The 9,717-nt window shown below is 28.6% G+C and overlaps 1 protein-coding gene across 1 annotated transcript; it reads left to right on the forward strand.

The window, feature by feature from the left end:
- The first annotated feature begins 375 nt into the window (after positions 1–375).
- On the forward strand, positions 376–6,873 carry LOC101496969 (agamous-like MADS-box protein AGL80). Its single transcript, XM_027334281.2, has 3 exons — positions 376–516; positions 5,761–5,851; positions 6,230–6,873. The coding sequence occupies exons 1-3, from the start codon at positions 376–378 to the stop codon at positions 6,871–6,873; spliced, it is 876 nt and encodes a 291-aa protein (XP_027190082.2).
- Positions 6,874–9,717: the final 2,844 nt, after the last annotated feature.

Below are 9,717 nucleotides of genomic sequence, written 5' to 3' on the forward strand. Positions count from 1 at the left end.
TTAAGAAATAAAGAATTGGCAAGAGAACATATTATCAAAAAGTATCTTGTTCACAACTATATTTTAATAACACACTGTTGACCAAGTTAGGAATGAAGATATAATTTGGAACTAAACAAGGACTAAATTAAAGCCCTAATTTTTCTCTCTCTATAAATAGATACTCAAGGTTGAAGAAGAAGATCATTGAAAAATCAAAAAAGAGTAGAAAAACTCAAGCTCAAATTCCAAATTCATTTTAGTTCAAAGAAAGAAACACTTGCTATAATCAAAATTATTTTATGAGTGTTTTTCTTAGAGTGTGAGAGTCATTTTTATAACCATCTTGTTAGAAGCAACAACTCAAGTTCCAAATCTTTGTAATCAATCTCAATAATGGTGTTAATGTGCCTTCAACAATCTGGGATTGTCAGGTTATGTGGAGATGACTTAGCTTGTAGGACCAAGATGTTAGTGTGCCTTCAACAATCTGGGATTGTCAGGTTTTGTGGAGAAGACTTGGCTGATAGAGTCAAGGTGTTTGTGTTTCTCAAAAGTTTTGGGTTGTTAGGCTTTTTGAGAATTTTCCCTAAGTCCACAATTTTTCTATACTCAATAATAATAAGCAGAAAAACAAAAACATCATAACTCACAAACCCTTTACAGGCAAGATTCTGTAAACAGAAAGGAATAGCTAAACCCTAGCCACCATCATCTTCACACCACCTCTTTCTCGTGCATCAAAAGTTTGGAACTCGTTTTTCTCAGGAACAACTTCGTGGGGCTTAGAGCTTTTTGCTAAGAAGAAAAACAACCAAGGTAAAGGCTTTTCCCAACAAAAATTATAGTTAGACTGTTGATTGGATGACATGGAATAAATATTTGTGATTTCTTGTCTTTTAAAAGGATTAAATGTAGACTATGAATTAAAATAATAAAATCCTAACTTTTTTTCGTTGAGCTCAATATGTATTATATGATTTTTATGAAGTAAAGTATGAATTTTTAGGTTATATGTGATAAAGTTAGTTTTTATTATGAATATGAAATAAAGTTTGAATTTTTATGTTATATGTGATAAAATTTTAACTTTGATGATGTATATGAGTTGGAGTTTGAATTTTTGTGTTATATATGTTAATGTTTTAATTTTTATGGTGCATATGAAATCAAGTTCCGATTCTTATGTGTATGTGGTGAAAGTTACACTTTTTATGGTTATTTGTCAATGAATATATGATTCTCATGATAAGGATGTGTGGTATGTGATATTAGTGATTTGTGAATAAGATGATGATTTGAAAAAGTGACTTTTTGAATGCATATGTTATGATCTTAACGGACTGGGTGGAAATATTCCTTTTTGATAATATATCATCATATCATGGCATATGCATCTTTGTGGAAGTTACGTTAGTGGCATATATATTTTTCTCATTGATATGCGTGATTTTCTTATGGAAGTTGCCTTAATGGTAGGTTTATATCCGGATCATATAGTTTTAGAAGCATGGATTATGCATAATTGTTATGTTTTTGTTATAAAATTTATCGGTTTGCGTTTTCCTTTTAAACTAGAAGTTTTTACATTTATATGTTTTTGTCATTTTTCTCTATGTTTAGCTTTGGTTTGACGTGAATGATGAAAAAAAAAAAACTAACCCTTACAACAATATTTTAGGTACTATTGACTTTGAGGAGATTTAAGAATAGTTGATGAGTGTTAACGGGTGGCGAAGGTGGGGGTAAAAATGGATTTCCAGACAATTTTGTAATAATAGATTTTTTGCAACATTTCTAAGTTTATTTTCAATCTTTCGTCACCAACTTTTAAAAGCCCTAGAAATGAGGAAGTGGATTTTCTTCCGTTAAGAATAATTGATTTTATTTTGTTTCAATTTCTGAATAAACATTTTTTTGATAATATTAAATAAACGTAGTTGTTACTAATTAGGACTGTGCAAAAAATCCGGTTACGAGGCCCAAATCCAAAGCCGGATCCACATCCATTTTAAATATCCGGTTAAAATCATATGGTTATAATCCGGTTGGATAGCCACTTGTGTTTTATATTTGGATTTAGTTTTTATCCACTACCAATTTTTTTTTAATTTTGATATTTTATTTCATGAAAAAAATATCGGAAAAAAAATTTAAAAAAAAAAACTTATTTTTTTCAAAAAAATTTCAAATCGATTTTTTTTTTCGAAATATTTGGTGAGAATTTTTTTAAAAAAATTTATCGAAAAATCGATTTTTAAACTATGAATAAATTTTATTTTTTTTAAAATCAAATTATAACCGATTTTGAAAAAAAAATCAATTTTAAAATTAAAATTTTCAAAATCGGTTGCTTAATTATAAACCGGTTATTTAACCATAACCAATTTTACGATTGGTTTTATAACCGGTTTTAAACCAAATAATGGATTTGGTTATAAATCTAAATCCATATATTGGTTTTAAAATGGATATGGTTTGGTTTTTTAAAAAAACCAACCATGAACAGCCCTATTACTAATGTATTAAATGAATAGTAGTTTATGTTTTATTACTTACAAAAAATTGTCATAATTTTTTCTAAGCACTAAATATTTTTAAGTAATGTTTGAGATCAAAATTCGGTGTGTTACACAATAAGCACACCAACCTCAAATATAAATTTAAGAACATTATTTTAATGCAATCCTGAGCTATATGCTTACTCATGCCACTAAACTTCAACTAACCGTTTCGATGTATATGAAATCTTTATCCCACCAACAATTGAAATTATAATACTTGGAATGTGAATGTTGCATCAAATGTTCTTCCCAACAATAACCCTACTTGAATCATTATTATCGATAATTTTATAAGAGTTCGAATATATTTTTAAATATGTTTTAGGATAGGGCATTATAATCAATAAAGCCATTACTAATTTTAGGTTTTTAGGGTATACACATGCCTTCCAAATTTAGTCCTAATATTGACATAAAAACCTAATTTTAAATAAAAACCTTAATTTGGCATTTTAAAAATATTGAAAATATTTTAAAGTGAAATAAGCTAATTTGAGTTTAACTCCGATGTCTTAATAAAATTAAGAATATAAAGAAAGTAAATTTTAATTACCTCAACAATTGTTAAAGAAAACCCTCTGAAAACTCGGACATGACCTAGGTGCCTAAAAACTCTCTCGAACTAGAATTGAAACACAAAAACCTTACAACCCAAACAAAGAGTAGATATAGAGATAAAGTTTTATAATAACACTTAGAGAGAAAAAGATTGTTGAAAAATGGAGTGATGAAGGAGACGTTTGAGACCTCTACTTATAGGAAATTATTCACCAAATTCTAGAATCCTTCTCCCTCTAGTTTGGTCCAATCATGTGATGCCACATTCCCAAACTTGACATGTGGTGAAAATGGCTCAAGCTTGGTGACTAGGGGTGAGAATAAGCTAGGCCAGACCAAGATTTGAAAGGCCTAAGTCTGGCCTACGATTAATTTTTTAGGCCTAAGCCTGACCTACGACCTATTATAGGCTTTTTTCCTGCATGGCCTGAAAGTCTATTAAAAGCCTTATTCGTATTAAAACATTTAAATGTTATATTTTACATTTTTTAAAAATAGGTTAACTATGCTTTTATATAAAAGGGAAACTAATAAAATTATAATCAAATCTAATAAAATAATAACTAGCACTGCAACAACCTTCCAAGAAAAAAAAAACAAAATGAATTTATAATTAGTCGCTATACACATATCAAGCTACATGCTCTATCCTTACCAATTTCAACATACCAATACCAATGTACATATTTATATATATTAAACAAAAAATATTTTTCTAACAAAATGATTTAGAAAAAATCTGAAACAAACACCCTTTAAACCCTAAAAAATGATTTTTGGTTTCAAATAATAGATTTTTTTCCTGAAACAAACGCACCAATTATTACCTCTCAAACAAATATGGAACGACTGCTGAGTGATTGCCTAATTGAACAGCTACCGAATATGGAACCACTACCGAATAAGGAATCACTACCGAATATGGAACGACTACTAAGTGATTGTCTAATTGATAGACTTTAAAATAGAAAATAATATTATTAATAAATAATAATAAAAATAACATTAATAAATAATAAAATATATATAGACTTTAAAAATAGTCTAAGTCTAGTCTTTTTATTAAATAGGCTATGCTAGGCTAGGTGAAGCATGACTTTATGTTTCATATATGCTAAATGTTATATGTTAAATTTCAATTGGTGACTATTTATTTTTTTGTGGATCAGACTGAATGCCCTAAGTTATTAGGACCTTTTTATGTAGAGGGTGAGATGATAGTGAAGATGCAATAGAACTAAAGTTAGCGTCCATAAAATGGACGCAAACATAAACGCAAATAAAAAATATAATAATTAATTTAGCGTTCGTCTTTTGCAAAGCTACATAGGATCAACCAAAAGCCTTTATTATTGCTTCGATCTAGCATATGCTTTGCAGACATAACCTTAGCGTCTGTTGGAAGCAAATGCTTTGTTTTAAGGTTCCAAGCGTCCGTCGCGACACATACGCAATCCAACGCTAAATAGTAATTAGCGTTTGTTTTTTGTCGACACTATGACAAACTTTTATTGTAGTGTAAATTTTTATGTAAATTCTTTATGAGGACGGTGGTTCGTCATGACCTTATATACAGGTATGTCTCTCTTAGTCTATGTTGATAAAAAAATATTTATTTATGTTGTAATGAATTAAAGTGAAACATGTATTTAATCAAGTGGTTGTGAATAAGTGGTTATTACATTAAGGTTTTATCAAATTCAATGAATAAAAAATATCATTGCTCAAGCTTTACTTTCCTCCAGCTAAACTTCAGATTACAGCAACCTCTTTCATCTAGAAGCCAAATAATTTAAGGTAACAAAATACATATTTACTTCTTTAGGAGAAAATTATTCATTTTAGCATAAGAGGGAATGTGAGTGTATCCAAATATATGTTAAAATATTATCTCATACAACAACTTACCAATAATTTTGTTTTTTTTATTATTTTTTTAATTTAAAAATCTAAAATAATTAATGTCATTGTGTATTACTAAATATTATCCATTTAATATAAAATTATATTTATAGTTTTTAGAAATTTTAAATGATAAAAAATATTTCAATGAGTATGATGATAAATTTTAAAATATTTAAAGTGTTTAAAATAAGTAGTCAATCATGTATACAATAAAAAATGTATACAATAGTCCTTAGATCTTAAACTGAAAAAATATAACATTATTAGGTTGAACGTATTATCTCGAGTTAAAAAACAGAGACTTCGTAATTTTATATTATAAGTTTATAGTGATTTTTACCATCTCGATCCAAAAAATGTATATAATAAAAGTTAAATAGTAATTTAATAAATTATAAAACTATTGCAAATCTATTCTAATAACTTTAATTGTCATTTACTATTTTAAAAATTGTGATATTTTTTATAGGGATTAAATATAATTTTTTTAACATTTTATGGAGACTAAAAATTTATATTACCATGTTAAAAGTTATTCAAACTCAATAATATATTCTTAAACTTTAAAATATTATACGTTATATTAAAATTAATATAGTATAAATATCAAAGAAAATATTTATTACTCTTGCTCCAAATTACAACTAGATCCATCTAAAATTTGTCTTTATAAATAGCACAATGGAGTTATAACAAAAGAATAACAAATATCATTTTCAGAAATTTATTCTTGTTCCTATCTTTTTTGTTTCAGATCAACACTAACATGGCAAGAAAGAAGGTGAAACTTGCATACATAACTTGTCACTCGAAGAGGAGGGAAACATTCAAAAAAAGAAAAAATGGTTAGAGATTAACCTTTCATTAACCTATATTGTTTTCGTGTAGTGCTTTTTCTTTTTAATTTTATTTATTCAAACTATTTTATTTATAATTTTATTATTCTTTACTCAATCAAATTACATGACTCTTTTATATATTTTTATCGAGAAAAATGAACAACGAAAACATTAGTGTCTCATCTCCACAATAGTTTTGATAAATCTTGTATTAACAAGCCTTGCATATCATGCATATTTTACCATTCTAAAATAATGAACAATATGAAAATTACTTCCAACCATATGTCAAATAATAAATCCTCTTCACCATTTAGTAAATTTTTTGTTTTTTTCTTTGATTATACATCATTCATGACTTTAGTAATATATGTTTTTCAATAGGTCTAATAAAAAAGGTTAGTGAAATCAGCACCCTTTGTGGAATAGAAGCATGTGCAATAATTTATGATAAAAACAATACTCAAGTAGAGGTTTGGCCTTCGGAGTCAGAAATCAAAAGTGTGTTGTCAAGATTTATGAGTTTTCCTGAAATGGAACGAAGTAAAAAGATGTTGGATCAAGAGGGTTTCTTGAGGCAAACCATAGCCAAAGTGTATGAGCAGTTGAAGAAACAAATAGAGGAAACTAGGAAGAAGGAAATGACAAATCTTATTGGTCAATATATTCATACCGGGGAATTTAATGGCTATTTAATGAGCAAGAATGATCTCAATGATTTCTCATCCTTTATTGATGAGAGTTTGAAGACAATCGAACAAAAGATGTCACAAATGGCAATTATAGGCGAAGAGGACATTGGAAATGGAGTTCAATCAATGAATGCAATAGAGGGGCAGGAAAATATAGGTCATGCCCTATTAAGGTTGGTTAGTGGAGGAGAGGATCAACAAGAAAACATGGGTCATGTAGCCCAAGGACTAGAGACCAACATATGTGAAGATTTGCAAATTAATTATGGGCAATGGCCTATGGATTTCCCCATGCTACCATTTTCATATGATAGTGTTGACCCAAATGGTTTTTAGTCTCTATTTCATAATTCCTTTGAAAAACTATGCTCTTTTTTGTAGTTTATATAGAGTCTTTCCCCTTATTTCATTTGGTTTTTGTTTTTTTACCCCTTATATAATTGTGTTTTATAGTTGGTCTTTATGGATGTTTGTTTTAAACATATACTTTGCTATATGAGTTGTGTTTACTTTTACAATGTTATAATTATCAATGAAATCAATAGATAATCCTTATGTATATTTTTTTTTTTCTCATAACAATTTATATTAGAAATTATGGATGTTTGTTTGAAACATATTCCCCTTTGTGAAGATAAGTTTCATTCTTAATAACCCTTCTATATATATATATTTTTTTTCTCCCCTTTGTGAAGAAAAAAAGTTTAATTCTTAATAATCCTTATTTATGAATATATATAATTTTGTTTTTGTTTTTTAATGACAACTTAGATTAGATATTATGAATGACTTTATGTTCAAGACCTATATAGTAATATTTTAAACAGATAATCAAATATAAATGAATTGTGGCGAAATACATCTGATACAATTCTATGATGCAGTGTACTTTGAAAAAAAACAGTTTTCCATATTTAAATATTAGTTTTAAATTGATTTCTTACTTTTTTTTATGGTTTAATATGTCACACCGACACAACATATTTGTAAATCTAATATAAACTTATAGTAAGATATATTTAAATGAAAGTGATATAAAAATTACGCATCTTACAAAATTAAATAAAAAATTAATATTATTTACTCACGTGTGTTAAAAATAAAATATGGATTTGAGAATTTTTTAAAATTATAAAGTAGTAAAATGAAATTTTAGTATGGCTAAATACAATTAGTAATAATTGTATTTATGTTATCTATTTTTTTGTGACATATTATAAATATATAAGTTATTGTAGTGGCTTTAAATTAATGTCAATGATTTTATTTTCGAAAATGTGTAACTTGTGACTTTAAAGTTTAACCGGAGTAGTTTGAAAATCCTAAAGGTTTAGTTCTATGTTTATTATTTGACTTAACCACCGGAAGACCAAGGGTTGTGAATCGATTCACAAAGAGTGTGAATCGACTCATCGACAAGACAAATATTGTTTTGAATCGACTCACACAACTTCAGACTTCAATCGAATTTTTTCATTCAGTGAGTCGACTCACATATCTTATGAATTGACTCACACAATTTGCAAACTTAAAATTTGATAGTTGTAAGGTTGTTATGGCAGTTACAAAGTGGTAATTTTTTCTTAATCTCGGTTTTCATTTGGTTACCTCTTTCATGCATCTAGAGGCGGAACTTCCTTGGGACAGGGGGTGGCCGCGGCCACCCAAAAAAAAAAAGAGTAAAATTACGAAAATGTCCTTGTTAAAACTAAAAAACTACAAGAATACCTAAACGTAATTCAGTTTTCTCTTTCTTCCTCTCTCTCTTCCAGCCTTCCTCTACCTCTCCCTTTTGCTTACAAGTTATCGCCTTCCTCTCTCCCTCCTCCAGAATCAAATTCACGGATAACGAAAAACGTGCGACCGCCTCACTCTGCTCGCTGCGGGCCTGCGACCGCCTCTGTGGCCGGTCGTCGCTCTCTGTTCGCCGCAACCTCATCTGTCTCTAGATCGCGTTGCTGCTCTGTTCAAAAAGTTCAGATTTCTATTTTGTTAGTGCTGATTTTTGTTAGTTAGTTTTGATTTGGAATTCTGTTAGTTTGGATCGTCGCTCCTCTGTTAGTTAGTTTTGATAGTTCGTCACTCCTCTCACTCTGTTAGTTTTGATTTCAATTTTTCTTAGTTCGTCGCTGTGTCAGTTTTGAGTTCTCAATTTTGTTGAGTTTTACCTATCCTAAGAATTTAACTTATATGGCAGTACCCAATATTTTTGTAGAATTCTACTTTGTTCTATTTTTGTGTAGAGTTTTTGTGTTGCACGTAAGGTGTTTGATTTTATGTCTATAAAATGTTTGAGATTTTTTGTTGCACATAAGGTGTTTGATTTTATGTCCATATAAAGTTTTGAGTTTTTTTATTGCACACAAGGTGTTTGATTTTATGTCGTATAAAGTGTTTGAGTTTTTCTGTTGCATGTAAGGTGTTTGAGTTTTGTTGTATATTTTAAAAAAATTTATTGTTGCATTTTAAGTCGGCCACCCCAAGCTTTTTAATCAAGCTCCGCCACTGCATGCATCATATAAAAGGTTTTCTCATTGTTTCTACATATAATAATAATTTCACTCATTCCTCATATTCAAGCATTCAAGATCATATCATAGATTCAAAATTCTTTCTTGATCAGGTCGGGTCAGCAATCGAGTAGTGTATAGAAGTGTTTGTAACTTCTGCCTAAAGATTCTATAAACATTCGCAACTGTGTTTGAAGATAAGCTTGTATGATTGACTTGTTGATGTACATTCATAACAAAAAAAGGTGCTACAAAACACAAGAAGTGCATGTTTGAATTGTGTTTTGCCATTTCTAAAATATACTTCGATCGCTTAATAAAAAAGTATGTTCTATATCTAATCATTCAACTTATTATGAGAGTAGAGGATAAGTCTACTATAAGAGAGGACACTTATTAGAGGATTTCATGTGCTTCTTTAATAAGAGAATAAGTCTACTATGTGCTTCTTTAATCATTCAACTTATTTGGTTTTTGTTGTTTTACCCTTATATAATTGTGTTTTATAGTTGGTCTTTAATGGATGTTTGTTTTAAACATATACTTTGTGTAAGACCCATAATTTTAAAGTACCATTTATGTATTTTTGGTGTATTTTGGATTTTGGCTCGGAGGCTTTTTAGCCAAAGTTAATTATATTTTGGAGTTTTATAATCAAAAAGATATTTTG

The sequence above is a fragment of the Cicer arietinum genome, chromosome 5 (assembly GCF_000331145.2).
Source record: "Cicer arietinum cultivar CDC Frontier isolate Library 1 chromosome 5, Cicar.CDCFrontier_v2.0, whole genome shotgun sequence".
Lineage (NCBI taxonomy): Eukaryota > Viridiplantae > Streptophyta > Magnoliopsida > Fabales > Fabaceae > Cicer > Cicer arietinum.